A 19,228-nucleotide genomic window follows, 5' to 3' on the forward strand; every position below is an offset into this window, starting at 1 on the left:
GCGAAGTCATTCAGAAGTTGCAACCAATCAATTACTCATTAATGCTAACATAGCCACTGGAATTTTCTAAATGGAAAGTAGCAGAGGCCGCCCTGATAAATGACGCCAGCCACTTCCCGAACGCCGCGGTCGGGAATCGATCGTGGTTCATTTCGGTCCCCAGCTGCGGCGCGCTAGTGGAAGTCCTTTGGCTTTGCGCAACGCTTGCGTCCCCGCTCAGCCGCAGCGCCTCCGCGCTGTTCCGTATCAGACTGCGCGCAAGGCTAGCCCAGAAGGCGACGGAGGGGGGCGCCCTGGCCACAGGGACCGCAGCAAAAGCTCCCAAAGCCCAGAGCGTTCTCAGAAGAGACTTTTTTTCTTTCATTCTTTTTTTTTTTCGCCAAGCCGCCGTCGTTTGCGCTCCGGGCTTTGGCTGACTCCGAGTCTTCTTAGGTGGAGCCCGGTGGCTGACGGCGGAGAACCCCGGCCCGGCGCCTTGTTCGGGGCCCAGCCGACGTCCCGGAGCCGCGGCGCCGTCGGTTTCGTCCCGGCTGGAGCTTCCCAGGAGGGCCCTCCTCCGGGGCGGGCCCTGACTCTCGTGGCCGCGACGAGTGGGCGGCCGAAGCCAGTGGCCCACCGAGCGAGCAGCTGCGAGGAGCGGCGAGACTGCAGCGGCGAGGCCGGCGCTGGCACTAAGCCGCCGCGGCGCGCTCTGGCGAGAAACGAGGCCAGGAGAGGAGGAGGAGGAGGAAATAGAGCAGATGAAGGGGAGCTGCCGCCGAGGAGGGAGGCGGGTCCTTTCGGCTGCTGCTGTTCCGGGACGCAGCCCGGGGAGCCTGCCCGCCCGAGAGGTGCTGGCCAGGTAGCTGCCAACCCAGCGGGCACCCTCCCCGTCCCCTCCCAGCGCCCGGCACGGAAGACTCCGGGGCCGTGCTCCGGTGGTCAGGGCGCACCGCACCCCGAGCGCGGCGCCCTTGAGCTGCACGGCGGCGCACGTTTGCGAGGCGACTTGTCTGCGGGCCAAGAGAAGGAAGCGCTGTCCCTTCCCGCGCAACCTGGCGTCCCCACCCCTTGTACTCTACACCCTGCCTCGGACAAGCGGCGCGGCCACGGAGGCGCAGAGGAGGGGTGAGCCGCCGCCGGGCAGCGGCGTCCCTTCGGGGGAGAGGGCGCCTGACAGGAGGCGGCGGCGCGGCGCAGAGGGCGCGACGCGCGATGGCAGCTGCTTAGCCCGGCGCGCGCGGAGCAGCCCGGAGCTGTGGCTGGCCAGACGGTGCGGCTGGGCTGGGGACGTCGCCGCAGCCCGACCCGGAGAGATGAGCGCCGAAGCGGGCGAGGGCATCACTTTCTCGGTGCCACCCTTCGCCGAGGGTGGAAGCTGCCGGAGGGGAGGAGCGGCGGTGGCAGCCGAGGACGAAGAGAGCCAGCTACCGCCGCCGGGCAGCTTCTGGAACGTAGAGACTGCCGCCGCCCCTGGCACCGGTTGTCCCGCCGCCACCTCTGGGAGCAGCGCCACCCGGTGCCGGGGCAACTCTAGTAGCGGAGGCGGCCGACGGACCACGGTGGCATATGTTATCAACGAAGCGAGCCAGGGGCAGCTGGTGGTGGCCGAGAGCGAGGCCCTGCAGAGCCTGCGGGAGGCGTGTGAGACGGTGGGCGCCACCCTGGAGACCCTGCATTTTGGTAAACTGGACTTTGGAGAAACCACCGTGCTGGACCGTTTTTACAATGCAGGTGCGTGTGCAACCCCTTCCCCATCCTCCACGGTCAGGGGCCACGTTTTCCCTGGACGCCGCAGGGGGGGCAGATGTTTTTCTAGGCAGCAAGCGTGCTTCCTACTTCTTTACTTCTTGCCCCCACCTTAGGGGCAGCGAGCGGCGCTGCGTGACTGCTCCTGGCGCTCGCTGCTCCTGGGAAAGAGTGGGTGCTGGTGCAAGATCCTATGTGTATTTGTGCTAGACCGACTGACTCACCCACACCCACCGGCCCGCGCTGGAGCCATGGGTCTGTGTGGTCCTCATAAAGAACTTTTCAGATGAGCACTGTGAGATAGTGCCCCAATCAGCCTTTGTCCATTTGGTGTCTTGGTTTCTCTTCTGTTAGGTTTGGCGCATATTTTCCTTCTATATATACCTGTGACTGTGTTAGATGACGCTCTCATTTTTTCATAGTTTTGGGAGTACCAGAATCACGCAGCCGGTCCCTCGCGGAGTAGATCTATATGAATTTGCATGCTATGTCGTGATCTTACTTGAACATGTTTAGTGGCTTGGATGTCCCAGTCTTACCGTTTTGAACTTCCACCTAATTACTTCTGAAAGCAATAACCTTGTCGCTTGCACTAGACTTAGGTGGTATCTTTGTAAGGATTTTGGTAGGAGAACCAGGGTCTGTTTTTTATTGCCCTGTATACCATCATGGGCTGGAAAGTACATAATTTAGCATTATTTAAAATGCTACTGGCTATTTTAATAACTAAGATTGGTTTGGCTATTTAAAGTGATTGCTAGCATAATCCATAAAAAATGTATCTTTTCATCCTATCACAGATTCCAGAAAGTGTCATTGCAGTTCCAGTGACTGATGCAATTAGCTCTCTGTTCGCCAATGTCAGGAATAGTAACATGCTATTGAAATTAACATTTGGTATCCTGTACAACCAAATATGAGAATATATACATATTTTTGTAAGTGTGGGTGGAAATTTTGATTTAATGGTGGTTTTAGACAATTAGGTTCTTGCATTTGTGATCACATAAAAGGTTTTATATTCCAGTCTTGCTTTCAGTTCTGATTTTCTTCATTCTCTTCAAAACACCTGAAGTAGGCTTATGTCAGCTTTGGAATTCAGCCAAAGCTGAATATTTTAAGACCAAGAAGAACTTCATGTTAAGGAAGCCAGACTAAATAAACTAGGGCTTTCTGGTGCTGGTATTTTTTACAGTCTCGGTCTTCGTAACTGAACATGAGTATGATGTAGCCTAGTTTTTTGTGTGGCTTGCTATAAAAATTGCATAAACGTAACTTTTCTAAAAATTATAGTGCTCTTATTTTTGGATTGTGATTTGGAAGAAGCTTCAAAGGACTGAAAGATATGTAAGGAAAACACCCAAGCAAATACTGAGCCTATTTTTATTGCTCTGATAGATTCCATATCTTTTATAGGACTCTGTAAAAAACGTCTTAAACTCTAAGCTAATTTGAAAGAAAGTTTCCTAACAAGGCTCACTTACTGTTTATTCTCCAAATAACTATCTCTGGGAAAGGGAGAGAGGAAGAAGACAGGCAACTGACATTTGAACGGTATCTTTAACCCCCAAAACAAGCCCGTGGAGGAAGTGCTTAACTATTTTTAGATGAGAAAACCAAGGGCTCCATAACTGACCTGGACTTTTGGTAGCAACTGGTCAGTACAGGGTTTATCTTCAGGTGGCTGACCCTAAAAGGTCATCTTTGCCCCTGCCGCCTGCATTCAGCTGGGTTGATTTATTCTGAGTTGAGGGAAGCTCTCTATCTTGGAGTCATGTGATGGAGAACTGGCAGGTACCTCGGGAGCCATGGAGGTGCAATGTGGAAGAGTGGGGAGGACACTCTGGGAAGACCTGCGTTTCTCAGCCAGCTCTGTCCTATCTGCTGCCTCATTCAACTCGGGGAAGGCCCCAGTTTAACCGCTGCTTGTGCGTGCGATGTGAACTTGGAGCCTTGTCATTCAACATGAAGGTGTGACTGAGTGAAGAGGGTATCGGTTTTGTCGAAATCCTCTGTTTTTCCCCACCAAGGGTTGCTGAGTTTGATGGTAGTATAACTTTTTTTTCTGATTTCTGAGAGAGCGCTTGCTCCTCCTCCACCAGGGATGGATTTTTCTGGGAAGGGCCAGATGGTAAATATTTTAGACTTTGCAGGAGATCCCTCTCACAGCTCATCAGCTCTGTGGTTGTTGCGACAGCAGTCACAACAGTCCCTAAACAAGTGACTGTGGCTGTATTCCAGTAAAACTTTATTAATGGGCACTGAAATTTGCATTTCAAATTCTTCCGAATATTTTTCTACCATTTAAAAATGTACAAGACTATTTGCAAGGGACATAAAACTGGCCCTGTGAGATTTTTGGCCCCTGGGCCATGCTATCTTTTGTTCTACTTTCACTCCCTCCACGGGAAAGTTGAAATCACTGTGATATACTGGGAAGAACATTGTCCTGCAAGTTAGATCTGAGTTTCCATCCTGGCTCTGCTCTGAACCACGTCATTGTGAGCAAAATCCTTCATCTCCTCTAAAGGCCTATAAACTTGACCAGGAGCCGAAGTGGAGGGGGAAATGGAGTTAATTTCTAAGCCTCCCTCATTTAATTCTGTGCATTTGCAAAGGGAGGGCAGCATGGTATCCTGGGACAGAGCATCAGAGCAAGAGTGTCATGGTCTGCATTCTGGTTTTTGGTTCTTGTCTAATTTGGAGCAAGTCATTTTAAAAAAATCTCAGGAAAGAGGGAAAGCTTGGAATAATTGGTTTGTGAAATTTTCTCCAGCTCACAAATTCTGTACTTTGAAATTACATGAATACAAAATGAATTATTTCCATCCCCAGAGGTGAATGAGGTGCTTTTTTATTTCATGTTCTTGGCCCCTCAAGCAGTTCAGGGTTAGTGGGTAGGGCACGTACAAAGCCTGGTTGTGTGGTGCAGCCTCTGTGAAGGTCCACACAGAATGCCTGCATTCCCAGGAAACAAATTCTAGAATCAGACTGGGAGTAGGGCAGGTTCAGAGGTGACAGCTGAACCGGGGTAGACAGGTGAGCAAGGACTACTTGAAATAGCTCGGTTTATGGAGTGGACAAGGACTTGTTCATTGGTTCCATTTTTAAAAGCTTCCCCTATATATCCTGGAGCCTTTCTAAAGAACAGACTGCAGTTCAAGGTTTCCCTATTTGATTATTGTTTAACTGTAATCTAGTTTGTTCTTCGACTACACTTGTCATTCTCTCTTTCATTTCTGTTCTGAGGGGAAACTAATGTTCTATCAAAGCTTTTGTGAAAATTCATCGTGTTTACGTGTGTAAGACTGTCACTCTGAGATGGCAAATGGCAAGCTAACAATGTGCCTTCCCAGCCCCCTGCATGGTAGGCAGGAGATTTCTATAAAAGCAGAGATATCAGTGATAATAGATGTTAGTGATACAGAGCTATTCTATTCAGGCAGACAGATCCAACTGTAGCATCTTTAAAAAAAAAAACAACACAGATCTTTTTTAATGAATATCAGTTCTGTGATGTCTAGCTAGAGTAGACTTTATTGCCCCCCCACTTTGCTTATAAGGAAACTGAACCATAAAGTGATTATATTCATTCATTCAGGTGAAATGACTTTAAGGTAGTAGCCTTGGGTCCATGTGGTCCTTTTCTTTTCTTTTGTTTTCTTTTCTTCAAAAGCATACTTTTCTTCAGAAGCAGTATTATAGATGATGGTGTGAATCTGAGACTAGCCTGTGAGAAGCCTTGTTAACTCTGGGTACTTGAAGTACAGGGCCCACTCACCACTTTTAAACATTCAGGAAAGTTGTGTTTCCAAGACCAAAAACTGGGGCTTTGAACACAGCTCTCCTTATGTTCGAATCTATAACTTCTGCTTTCATCCAGTTTCTGATAATATTGGGCCAGATGTTACCTCAGCATCACTTTGGGGGGATGAGGATGACAGGAGGTGATGTGGTAAGGTAAGGGACACAGGAAGGATAGGAAAGGCTGCATGGGGAGGAGGGAGGCTGGGCAGGGGAGAAGAAGGATGCTTGGTGGTGCTCAGTGCTGGTACATGGTGATGCCCAGTGCTCAGTACTTGATGATGTTCAGTGCTCGGTGCTTGGTGACTGGACCTGGAGGAAGCGGTGCCAGCTGGGGATCCATTCATGCTTTCACCTCTTTCAGCTTCTTCCCCTCTTGACTTTCTATTTATGGCCCTCCACTTCCTGTTGATGTAAGAGCCAGGGACATCGCTCTGCTCAAGGCCACTCTTCGTCCTCAGTGGGCACAAGATTAGATGGGCTGTCTGCTCCCCCCCCACCCCCTACCCAGCCATTACATGCACCAGGGTCTTTCTCCTCACCAGGCTCCTTGCAGATTGCAGCCTAGTCCTCAGCCTTTCCCTCTGTAGCAACAGTGGGTAATAGGAAGGAAACACACGCTGGTTGAAATGGTAAGAATTTAGCTTTTATCCTCTTATCTCTATTATCTTCCTGCTTGATTTGGGCTTGGAATGAAAGTCACCCATGTAGGCCTTGTCACTGGAGAGTTTTCTGAACTTTCTGATGGCATCTAAACTTTCTTTTGTTCCACTGGCTCCCAGCATAGCTCCTTGGGACTTCCAATCTTAATTGATAAAAAGCAAAACAAACGCAACCTTTGTCTCCTGTCTATCTCAGACTGACATGTTCTTGAAAGTCTTCAGCCCATTTCTTCATTTTTCTACCTTTAAATCCAGGGAGGCTTTTGTGTATATATATATATATAGTCTCATATACTTTGAGGGAGAGGGTGAAGTCTGTATTTCTTAAATAGTGGTTCCTATGAACAAGTTAAAAAAACAATTGGAAGATTGACATAGGTTTGTCAACCTTTCATTTTTCCAAGTAAGCCTACTGAATAGAAGAAAGAGAGAACTCAACAACCAGCCATCTACTGCCATGAGCTCTTAAAAAGAAAAGCCATTTCGGGTGCCTAGGTAGCTCAGTCAATTGAGCGTCTGCCTTCAGCTTGGGTCATGATCTCAGGGTCCTGGGTTCAAGCCCCACGTTGGACTCCCTGCTCACAGGGATCCTACTTCTCCCTTTCCTCCCCGCTTATGCTCTTTCTTGCTATCTCCCTCTGTCTCTCTCAAATAAAGAAAAGAAAAGAAAAGAAAAGCCATTTTTACATTCAGTTAGGGAAGACATAAGCTTAAAGAGTCGGTCTTCACATGCAGTAAATGTACAAGAAGACTCGGTATTACTCTTTTATCCCCCATTTTACTAAAGGTTGAGTGAAACCTTATGTCACCAATCAACAGAGCAGTGAAGCAGTGTGTTGAGAACCTCTGATGTAAACCATCTTGTAGTCCCATCATATCTTTCATCGCTGCTTCCTTAACAAAATTATCCAAAGAGTAAACAGAGACAAACTTACACAGAAAACTCTGGTAAGGATGGTATTTAAAAACATCCCAGTGGTGTCCCACACATGGTTATTCTCCCGGGTTTTAACTTTTTGCTGGCACACCGTTGGGGGCAATTGCCACTTACCGCTGTGAACACAGAGCATTGGGCTTGGCTTCCTCTTGGGTTTTGTTTTTTGTTTTTGTTGTTGTTGTCGTTTTTGGATAACTGGCCAATCGAAGAAAAATTATAATGTTCCAAAAAGAGCTTTATTAGAAACTTGAAAAATAGTAAAACTAAAAAGAAAATTCCAAAGCATACAAATGCGTTTGTTCTTAGAGCACCCACTTCTTACCCCAAATCGTCAACTACAGATCGTCATGACTGCCCCTGCTTTCCAGATTCTCAGGATCCTGATTTCTTTCCTCAACTTGGTCACCTCTGGTCAGCTTGAGACATCCATCAGTTGGTAGTTGGAGTGGGTTCCACCTCCTGGTGAAGCCTAATTATAAGTGCACAGTTGTGGCCTTGGCTCACCCATGGCCTTGGTTGGTGCCAGCCTTCTGGGAGTTTTCTGCTACAGCTCAGTTCCCCTCTGGTGGCTACAGGGACTGTCCCCTGCTTCCTGTTTCAGAGGCCTTGTTAGAGGCCTGTTCAGTTCCTCTTTCTGATTGCAGGATAAAATTGGTTCACAGCTTCTTTGTGGAGCAATGGGGGATTGACAAGTGCAAAACCCAATGAATACACAGATCTCCACCAATAGGCACCAACTGTTTCTGCCTTCCACGTCATTGCCCCTAGAGGTCTTCTAAAATACCACCCTCCTCTGTGTGGGGCAAGATGAAAGTTGAGAATGTGGTAAATGAGCGGTGTGGGCAGTGTTGTAGGAACCCACCACTCTGGATTGCAGGGAGAAACCCAGAACCCACAGCCTTGAGAAGCTCTTAAAAACAGCCTCACCCTCCCATAGTTTGAATATAGGTAAATGGGGACACTGACTATAGTTAAGAAAGATACCATTATTTTCAGGGAGCCAAATTAAATTAGCCAACTTTATGGTGGCATATAAAACAAAAGAAGGAAAGCAAAACAAAATTATAAAAATTTTTAAAAATCCACTGGTGATTCTAATACATTGGTTTCCTTAGCTGCTTTAATATATTAGCTTTTCTCTCTGGCTGGAGATATTGTTTAAAGAAACTAATCCAAATCTGTGCCAGATCATTGGAAAAGGAGGAAGGGTATGAGAGAAGGCTGATTTTTAAGGTCTTACCTAATCCAAAAATTTTAAAAAGTGAGTACTTATATCTTGTTTTATTTTATAGTGTTCCCCCCCAAAAGAAAACAAAAACTCAGAGACTCATAAACCAGGCTATGTCTTGGTAATTTTCTTAGGGGAGATAGAAAGGAGGAGAGAACATTTAAATGTTAACAGCATCTCCTACTGAAATCCCAGCCGAGGAGATCTGTGTAACTTAAATGCCACAGGTTGCAAAAGGAACAGTAAACATTCCATTACAAGCAAATATTTTCTATTATAGTAGGTAATCAACAATGGGGAGAGCAGTTGCCTTTGGTAAATGATTCAAACAGGAAGGAAGTTATATTCCTTTGTATTGCAAGTCTCTTAAAATGGTTGTGACCAATTACATCAGTATTCTCTACCACTTTTAGTGGCTTGTAAGAACTCTTAAGAAACATGGGGAAGGACTACCCTAGGGAATGTCCGTGAACTTCAAGCCATGTGTTCATTGACTCTAAGTCATGTCAAACCAATTATTTGCCTAAGCCAAAGAATTCATTCTCCTTAAAAAAATCTTGGTTACCCCTATTTCTTATGAAAAAAATCATCCCAGGAGAAGGAGTCAATGGAGACTATTGGGTGTCAAGTACCTCTTCATGTCACATTTAATTTTTCTAATATGTTGATTGTGACAGCTATCAACTTTTAACCCAGGCAGCCAGCACAAGCACTGTGATTCCTAACACACAGGGCCCATGCGTTCATAACTTCATATTTTCCACTTCATAGTTTGGCTATGTTGGGGTGCAGGTGATTTTATTTGGCTAGATCAGAATGATAATATAAACATATGTTGTCCTGTGAAATGTCATCCTCTTTTGATCATCTTATCAGCTCTATAGAATAAATCAATGTGTCCAAGTAAGTACCTGGATTTTGCAGTTGAGGAAATGCTTCCTTGGAGAAGGTGTGTCATTTGGTTAGAACAAATCACATGGTGGAGTAGGAGTCAAAGTCGGGTCTTCTGACTTCCAAATCGGGGCGGTTCCTACAGTGAAGGGCATTTCCAAGCACATTTGCTCTTGAAAAGGATCTGTGCTAACCTCTTGGTCCATGGTGGTAGGATTATTATGAAGAAGAGGCATGGGAGTAAGACGTAACTCCTGGACTCTTCTTGCTCACAAATTTCAGTGACTTCTTTTTTTTTTTAATATTTTATTTATTTACTTGTCAGAGAGAAGAAGAGAGAGAGAGAGAGAGCACACAGGCAGGAAGGGAGGCAGGCAGAGGCAGAGAGAGAAGCAGGCTTTCTGCCGAGCAAGGAGCCCATGCGGGACTCGATCCCAGGACCCTGGGATCATGACCTGAGCCAAAGGCAGTGGCTTAGCCCACTGAGCCACCCAGGCGTCCCAAATTTCAGTGACTTCTTATTAATAATCTGGTAAAAATAACCCATCAGAAGGCTGGGACCATCCACTGGGCTTCCTCCAGGTAAGTGGTAGGCTATTTTCTGGACATGGTTCATCAGAGGGACTTGCCAAGTGTAAACCAAAACAAGCCTTTCTCTAGAAGGAACACAAGAGCTGGGTTTACAACGTATTCCTGGGGACTGTTTCTTTCCTCAGGTCCCTGAGAAATTCGCCTTCCTGTGCCTGAGTCACTTTCCTCTAATGTTAGAGTAGATATTCTCAGTAATTTAATTCCATGAGCATTTATCATTTGCCCTTAATGTGCCTCTTACTCTGATGGATGCGCTGAAGAATCATGGAACGGAAGTAGGTGTGCATCTGCAGGGGAATGGAATTATTACATGTGTTTGTTTTCATGGGAAAAAGTGATGCTGAGGAAGAAGTAGGAGGAGCTACCTGTACTCCCTTTTCTTCCCGCCCAGCTAGTTCTTTCTAAAAATCCTCTGTACCTTGTTATCTGGCTTTTCATTTGTATCTTTTACAATAAATGTGTAATAGTAAAAAAAAAGTTACTTCTAAAAATGAAGCAATGAAACAGTTCAGTCATTTTATGACACTCATTCATTCACTACCTAGATACAGTAGCTGTTGAACATTTTGACATTTGTTTCACTTCTCCATCCCTTTTAGAGAAATTAATTGGTCTGGACAAAACTAAAAGTCCCTTTGTGCCACCTCAGTTTCCCTTTCTGGGAAAAATGCTTCCTTTACCAGAAGTGCTAAATTATAATTTTCCAAAAATCCAAAATCATGGCTTTCTGCAAATATATGTCCAATATTTAATTAACTCATTATTTAATAAGAAAACCAGTAAGATACTAGAATCAGTTAAAGGAAAATTTGAAGAGCAGATATTATCTACACATACGGGCAGGAATGCAGAAATGAATTTGCTGGTAGATATGAAACTGACTAATGTTCCTTAAGGCAAATCTGTGAGTGTAAATGTTGGAGTGATCTTCATTATGGAATGGAAATGAGTTGTATCTCTACTGAACAATAATCACTTGTGTTGCTGGAGACAAGAATTATTTGCATTATTGTTGGTTCTTCACAACTTAATGTTTATCCCAATAGCCTTGTGAAATGGACTCATGGCTAGCAGGACAAATCAGGGGCACATCCTTTAAAAAACTCAGGTAGTTCCCAGAGGAATGCACTGCCCAAAGCCAGCCCTCCACTGAAATGATACCCAGTATTCTCTTTTACCCATTTCCAAGTCTTCGACAACTTCTCTTCACAGAAGGCTGGTCATTCTCAGCAGGCTGTATGCCCATGGTTTCCTCAGGTACTCTTGATTTAGAGGGGCCTCTGTTTTCTTTTCTGAGCTGCTCTGCCCTCTGAAGCAGTGCGTGCCCTGAGAAGGTCCCAGAATCCCCCTGTTTAAGCCAGGGCTCCTGATCATAGTTGTTTCAAGTCAGGAAACACGTAAAAATTGGATATTAAAGTATCAGTCACCTAAGTTTGGGATGTGATAAGTAGTCCAAACCCTGTGGCCAGAACCGTCAGAAATATACCCGCATGATGCCTGCAGTGTCTACAAATCTGGTTTCCTTCTTCTATTAGGAAATCATCATCATTACTCATGGGAACTTCAGTAATCCAGGCTGCTCCAAGTAGGTTTAGTTTTTGGAGGACAGAAAGTCCTTGCAATATTTTAGAGGACTGGCAAATGGCTGTAAAATTCCACATGCCAAATTTCTTACTCTGTTCTGTAATTTAAGGTGTCATACCCAAATGGGCCTCATGCCTTACCATGCCCTGAGTGCTGTGCCAGTCGCTACATTCCTGATCATTTCCAATCTCTATACCAGCCTAATGAGGCAAATAGCATATGGGGATCAGTTTTATATATGGAGAAGTTGAGACCCTGCAAGGATTATCAATTTTCCCCATGTCACATACCACTGAGGGGCAGAACCAAGTTTTGAACCCAAGATTGATTCCAGAGTTTGTTCATTTATAACTATGCTCTCCTGTCCCTCCGAAACAAACTATTTGAAAACATTTAAATTATTATTAATCCCATAATTATAGTCTTCTCATCAGTAATCATTTGTCGACTACTTAAAATCTACAAGATTTCTTTCTAAGGTCTACACAAAATTAGGTTAAAAAAGTACAATCTCTGCCTTCTATGATCTTACAGCTTACCCACTGAGTTCGACAATGAAATAAATAATTATTGGGAGGCCACCAGATGCACAGCAGTGCTCTAAGTAGCAAATAAGTGAAAAATCCAAGGGAACCTTTTTGAAGACTTTATAATGTGGGTGATTTCATTGAACACTACACAGGAGAACAATGTTTATTACTACTATAATATGTGTGGGAATGCATTGAAAATAAAAATCTTACACAGTTGTAAACTGAATTAGACTCCCTACTTTATTTTTATATGAAATTAGTATCATACTGAAAATTATTTAAGTAAATTCCCAGATTTTATTAAACAACTTTAAGATCTTTTGTAGCTATTGATAAAATCTCATTAATTTGAATTACAAGGGAATATTAGAATTCTTTAAGTAAAAGAATTTTTTTACACTTTTATGGAAGCAAGTAGACTTATCGCCTGAGACTGAGAGACTTTTTTCTTACATGCTGTTTTTCTAGTCATAGAATTTGATCTGTATTTTAATTTTCCTTGTAATTGTCTCTTCATTCTGTGAAAAAAATATAGGCTGTTCTACATAACTGAAATACCCCCAAAACATAATTCTAATATACATATGAATGACTAAGTTTGAAATCTGGGCTACCTTTAGAAGTTCTAAATATTTTTGAATTAATACTTTACATAACATCTCTAATTATTTGCGAGTCACATTCATACAGTTGATATATGTTAGTTCTACCAAGACAAGAGTTCCTAGATTTTTAAGAATTGGGTCTTGGGAATCTAGCTTTCGTTGATTGAGTGAAAATTTAGCTATTCAGGACTGGACAGTAGGATTTTAGTTCTTCAAAGGGAACTTCTGGACAGTTTCCCAGATAAACTGGCCAAGTGCTTACTGTTTATATACAATCAGAATTAAGAAAAGTTTGTAGACAATCAGTAGAGGTAGGGAGTCTAGCTTTAATTCTTTATGTATATGTATGCACTTATTATTAGTTGGAAAGCATGATTGGGGTACAAGTTGATTGGCCTGACCCAGTGAAATCAGAGAACAATGTGGTAGCTTACACAGGAGTTATAAGAATAGTTGGCTTGGCCTTCCTTGCCAAGCAACTTAGTGCTGCCAGTATTTTATGTGCTTAAAGTATACTTGGCAGTTTGTTAAATCTGAAATAAAATTGGAAAGGAAATGCTAGCTTAGACTTTTAACAAAATGTTAGGCTCTTCTTCTCCTTTATAAAATCAGTAGTGTAAAAAATTCATTTAATCGTTGAATATGACATATGAGTGGGTTACCTGAGGACTGATACTGCTGTGTTTATTAGAATGTCAACCAGGAAATCTGCATTGTTTCTAAAGTCTGAAATTAAGGGTTGTCAGCATTGCAAAATCTTTGCATTCATTTATGCTTTTAACTTAACATTTAATTTCCAGGAATATTTTGTTAGTGTTTACTAGTCCACTTAACATGTTTTCAAATGAGTGGCACAGTGCTAAGTGTTAATTTTGATTAGTTTGTGTCACACTAAAGTGACAAAAACTCATACTTACCATAAACATAGTATATTGACAATGTTCACTTTTTAGGATTCTGTGTAAGAAATGAGTTAGATGCAAAGATACATTAGTTAAGAAGACAAATTGCAGGAGCATTTAAAAACTGATAACATATAAATATTCATCAGGGTTTATTAAGGACAGGGCTAGGAAATGGGTTTATGGGAAGTTTTAAAGTTCAGGCAGGATCCTTCTGCTCTTGACTCTTGTTGAAGGCAACATTAAGGGAAGAAAAATGCAGACAACTCCCAATAAGAATTTGTAGGTGACTGAGCTTAAGTAACCTTCGTGGGTTTTATGACTACATTTATAATGATCATTACCTCTGGCTCATTGTGCCATTTATGAAATATTTGAAAAGGTAAAACCTTGTGTCCTAACAGTGGCACTTTTCTACTTCAGCCAAATCTCTTACACACTTAGAACTAAGATAAAGATATTGCTCTATGTACCTGGTTTGCCTCCAGCATTGACCCATGTTTTCACTGTTTGGTGAGATGTAAGCAAGCAATGGGAAAGCACAGCCTCACACTTTCCAAAGCTGCATGGAAATCAGGACTCTGCATTTAGTCAGATATTAGTAAAGAAGCAGGTTTCATCTCGTTGACTGTGTAGTGAAAATTCTTTTTGGTAGGGATGCCTGGGTGGCTCAGTTGGTTGGACGACTGCCTTTGGCCCAGGTCATGATCCCAGAGTCCCAGGATCGAGTCCCACATCAGGCTCCCAGCTCCATGGGGAGTCTGCTTCTCCCTCTGACCTTCTCCTCGCTCATGCTCTCTCTCACTGTCTCTCTCTCAAATAAATAAATAAAAATCTTAAAAAAAATTCTTTTTGATGGATAATCTTTTGATTATCCAGTCTTATAACTCATGTGCATGACATATTTCGATGCATTTTTGGAGAAGGCCAAGAAGGGCCAGATGCCATTCTCAAGTGGTACCAGAAGCAAGAGAGTGGTTGCCTCTGTGTTGTGACACTGGGAATTTTGAAGCAAAATTGTGCTGTGATATTTATGTTGTCATGCCTTGATTTTTCCCAAGATCACTGCTATGTAATAGACATGGGCTTTCCTCTAAAAAATATAATTAGGTATATTGGAATAGCTTTGCAGAGGAAGATATATGAGGCAGATATATGAGGCAACCATTATTTTTCTATCTTCAAATTTCACTTTTTTTATTTGTTTGTTTGTTCTCCTTAGTTTATTTCTCAGGGGAGTAAGAACATGTTACCCAAACAGACGGCTATGCCAGAGGATAAGCCACACTTAATTTGAGAAGATTTTCTGAGCGCATTAAAGGAGAAAAAGGCTATGATTGGAGAATCCAAGGCCCTAATCTGCTTTCAGTTTTCAGTTACCTGATCTAAATGCTGGAAGCTCAATTTAAAATCTGGACTGGCTTAGAAGCTTCTGATGACTTTATGGCGAGTCTATAAGATTTACCTTTTCAAGACTTTAGCCTTTAGCAATAGAAGGAAGTATTGCTCAAATTTAAGGCCAAAATGTATACCTGATTTCCAGTTACCAGGGAAATTCCTTCATCCAGTATATTGCTTGGTTATTGATGAGTTTAATAAGCTTAACATTCTTATTCATTTAAGCTAAGAATAATCATGGAACTATTACCCTTTTATTTGTTATTCTTCCTTTAAGATCTGCATAATTTTTTATTGCATATGTGTCAATAGCACCTATGCTCTCCTAAAATAATCTCTTAAAAGGTATTAAATAAACCTCAATTTGCTTTCAGATGCAGTATTCAATGCATATTTGGTTCTTTGGGCGATATTAAAAAAAGGGTATTACTCCATAAATCTTGCATCCTATGTGAAATAACTAAGATGGAACAACTGAAAAAGTCAAGTCCAGTGTTGTAGGATAATAAGAAATCCTTCATTTGAAAGGTCTGATGTCGTAGAAGCAGTTCCAGGATATTTAGGGGATTGTTAAAATGTAATTCCACATCTCTTTTCCTTGTCTGTCTTGTTTATCCTGTATCTCTAGTACCTTATACCGTACTTGGCACGTAATAGGCACTTAATACATATTGACGGGTTGAACTAAGGAATATTGCACTTTCCCCTCCAGTGTTTACTAATTGGTTTTGCTGTCTGTCTTTCCTACTTAAGTGTGAGTTAAGCTCCTAAATGGCAGGGATCACCTTTTATAGCTCTTGACATCCCCTAGGTCTGTGTGTCTGTGCTTGACCTGTAGATGTGTTCTTGATCACACTGAATGCTGCTATAGAATAGAATTCAATGATATCAACCCTTCCCTTGGGGAGCTCACAGTCCCCTAGGTCTGTGTGTCTGTGCTTGACCTGTAGATGTGTTCTTGATCACACTGAATGCTGCTATAGAATAGAATTCAATGATATCAACCCTTCCCTTGGGGAGCTCACAGTCTAGTACAGGAGACCCGCCTATAACCATAGAGTAGGTTGTGCTGATTGTGATACTGGAGGTTTATACGATGTGCTTGGAGAGCACAGATGACAGATTCTTCTCTGGGAGGAAGGGAGTGTGGAAGAGGTGGGCTAAAGCTTTGGACAAGAGGTGACATTTGAATCAGGTCTGAAGGGTAACGTGAAACCACTTATTATGTGCCAGGCATTTTAAATTACAGGACTAAGTGAGCCTTCCCTTAAGAAAGAGGTAGAATAAAAAAGAGAGCCTATTATGGAACAAAAAAACCCACCAGCATTAAAGATGGGCAGAAGCATCGACTAGTAAAAAAGAGAAATGGTCAGGAGGTTGGGCAACAGATTGGGTAGAGTTCTGAGAGAGAGAGAGAGAAAAGGAGAGTGAGCTCCCTGAAGGTGGCCTAAAGAAGGCCTTCAGGTCAGTAAAGCAAACTGTTTCAGAGAAATAACTGAGGTGGTTAGAAGGCCCCTGATGACTTTTGGCAGAGTAGTTTCAAGAAAGCAGGAGCTAGCAGCTGTCAGGATAGCGTCTGCTGTTATGCGCAGGAGGCACATAATGAAGAGTACTATTTGAAGAAATGCGTTGGTCAGAAAAGTGGAAAGAGAAGGCAGTCCTGCTCCCAGAAGTCACCTGGCCCGGTCCTGCTGTACGTATCTGTGCCTCAGGGATAGGCTGCCATGAGGAAGCCTTTGTGTTCTCAGGTATTATCGCTTCTGTGGGAACATGGAATACAAATTCCAAACCCCTTTGTTCCAGAAAGAACTTTCGGAGCATTGCCTTTTTGTAAAGGTCCTTGTTTTCTTCCTAGTTGGAATTAGCTTTTCCTTATTCTGTGACTTAGACCAGTTTGAAATCACAGCGATAGCACTTGCATGAGGGGTTCTTCACTGGTTGAACTCCGTTTACAGAAGTGTAGGACTTGTTCAGGAAGTACAGGTGTTCCCTAAGCCAGTGGCTAGGTCAGGCTAGGGAAGTGTCTCATTCGTCTGTCCCCAGGGGCCGGATTGCTTGGGCTTTTGAAACTAAAAAATAAGAACTGCGACCAACAATGCTTTTATAGTTTTGTCAGCCACTTGAAACACTTCATTGCTTATAACACTGGCCACTTAGGAGTTCAAATGATTCCTTTTTTAAAGGAGACGTTTTTGCTGAGTGCCATCTCACTTTGTAAACTTCCAGTGAAAACACTTGTAAAAACAAACAAACAAACAAAGAAAAAAACCTCTTGGTTCCTTTTTAGGCTTTCCTCACCTTGGGTTCCAAACCTCTCCCTAGAGGAGGACTGCTCTGAGTAGGTCACTAGAACAAACCTTGTGTTCTGAAGTTACTCTCACTACCGTATGTGTGCTTCCATTTGTACTTATTGTCTGTCCAAAGAAGCTCCCTCCTCCTCCTCAAAAAAATCAGATTATCTGAGTAGTTACTGTTGTTTTACTGGCTTCGTTTGGAACCACCTCCCTTGGTCCTTATCTTTTATATGTCCTGCACACAGAGGAGCTGATATTCCTGATGACACCCCCTCCCCCCTTTCAGAGGGAATCTGAAGTGCCACACTTAACCAAAATGGGAGAGGGAAGGGACATAGTGGCCTAGAAGACTTTTGTATATTCAAGGATGACTTTGAGGACAGAGGTCTCCCCACCCCCTTTTTTTATAATAGGAGACTATTACTTAGCCAAACCTCCAATAACATATCTTGAAAATCAGTTCTTGGAGTGAAACTTGAATTTTCCAAAAGAGCATTTCCAGAGAAAACCTATTTTTAAATATTGAGTTGTGAGATAGTACAGAATCTTTTTTGATCATAGTAATAATAAGGGTAAATATATTAATAAAAAGATTAGGGTACATGGGTTAACCGTATGGTTTTCTAGCAACCAGCCAACTAGGTTTCTTTCCTTTGTTCATGTGGAATGAACAGAAATACCCTCTTCTGGTGTCAGATGTCTCCTGAGTTTGTATTTTTAGCCCAGGCCCTACTCCCTACTCCCTGCAAAGCTGTAGGCTTAGCCATCTGATTACACACCTGCCATCACACAAGTACCTCCAACTCGTTTCCCTAGAGAAACTGGTCTCCTCGCCTTGAACATCTCATTACATGGCTCTCAGTTTTCAAAACCCCAAAGCTGCTCTAGATTCCTTTCAAATAATCAGAAATTGTGTATATATTAGGAATTAGGGTTGTATGGTGACAGATGGTAGCAACATTTGTGGGGAGCATAGCATAACTTGGAGAAAAGTTGATTCACCATGTTCTGCACCTGAAACTAATGTAACAATGTGTGTCAACTATATTCAAATAAAAAAATTAACGAAAATTTTTCCAAATGTATGACCTAATTTCCTTAATTTAGGCTTATTATAGCATTTTAATTCTTTACCCAAATCTTTTTATTAGTTAAAATTGATCATTTACAAATTGGGATCTTGCATTTAAATGCAGATTCTCACTCCATACATAGATCTGAGAATTATTCTTTTGGATTTAGAAAGTTTAATAGATTTTTCTTCTTCTACATTTGATTCTTTCATCCCTCTTGAATTTATTTTGTTTTATGATGTAGGAGAAGTAATGTATCTGTATTCCAGTGTACTGTGATTGGTGAAAGGAAATAACATGTAAGCTACGTGAAATTGACAACTGTAACATTTCTTTAAATATCATTTAATATTTGTTCATGGCATGTTCTGAACTACATCAGTTTTTTTTTTTTTTTTTTTAAGATTTCTTTACTGGAGACAGAGAGATAGCATGCAGGGTGTGGGGGCAGACAGAGAGGGAGAAGGAGAATCTCAAGCAGACTTGTGCTGAGCTTGGAGCATGGGGCGCCTGTCTTGTCGGTACTCCATCTCTGGACCCTGAGACCATTACGGGAGCCGATATCAAGAGTTGGACCTTTGACAGACTGAGCCACCAAGGTGCCCCTACCTCAGTTATTTTTATAAATGATCTTCTCCCTCACTCTTAACAAGAATTCTACCAAAGATAATTTAACCCTTTACACTTTGCTCAGAGTTGCTGTTACAAACATCAGTTGTTGTACTGAACTGCTAAGCGGTAATAAAATTCCGTGAGAGAGGCTGAGCTTATTTTTTTTTTCTTTCTTTTTTTTTTTTTTTAAGATTTTATTTATTTATTTGACAGAGATCACAAGTAGGCAGAGAGGCAGGCAGAGAGAGAGAGAGGAGGAAGCAGGCTCCCTGCTGAGCAGAGAGCCCGATGCGGGGCTTGATTCCAGGACCCTGAGATCATGTCCTGAGCCGAAGGCAGTGGCTTAACCCACTGAGCCACCCAGGTGCCCTTTTTTTTTTCTTTTT

At 42.8% G+C, this 19,228-nt stretch overlaps 1 protein-coding gene across 1 annotated transcript in view; it reads left to right on the top strand.

The window, feature by feature from the left end:
- Window positions 1-276: 276 nt before the first annotated feature.
- Window positions 277-19,228, top strand: part of MAP3K5 (mitogen-activated protein kinase kinase kinase 5) — a 198,182-nt gene continuing 179,230 nt past the window's right edge. The window contains exon 1 of the mRNA XM_082731758.1: window positions 277-1,713. Coding sequence (XP_082587884.1) covers window positions 1,296-1,713 — 418 coding nt within the window. The 5' untranslated portion in view covers window positions 277-1,295. The remainder of the gene's footprint in view (window positions 1,714-19,228) is intronic.

The sequence above is a fragment of the Mustela nivalis genome (genome assembly GCF_964662115.1).
Source record: "Mustela nivalis genome assembly, chromosome: 5".
Taxonomy (NCBI): Eukaryota; Metazoa; Chordata; class Mammalia; order Carnivora; family Mustelidae; genus Mustela; species Mustela nivalis.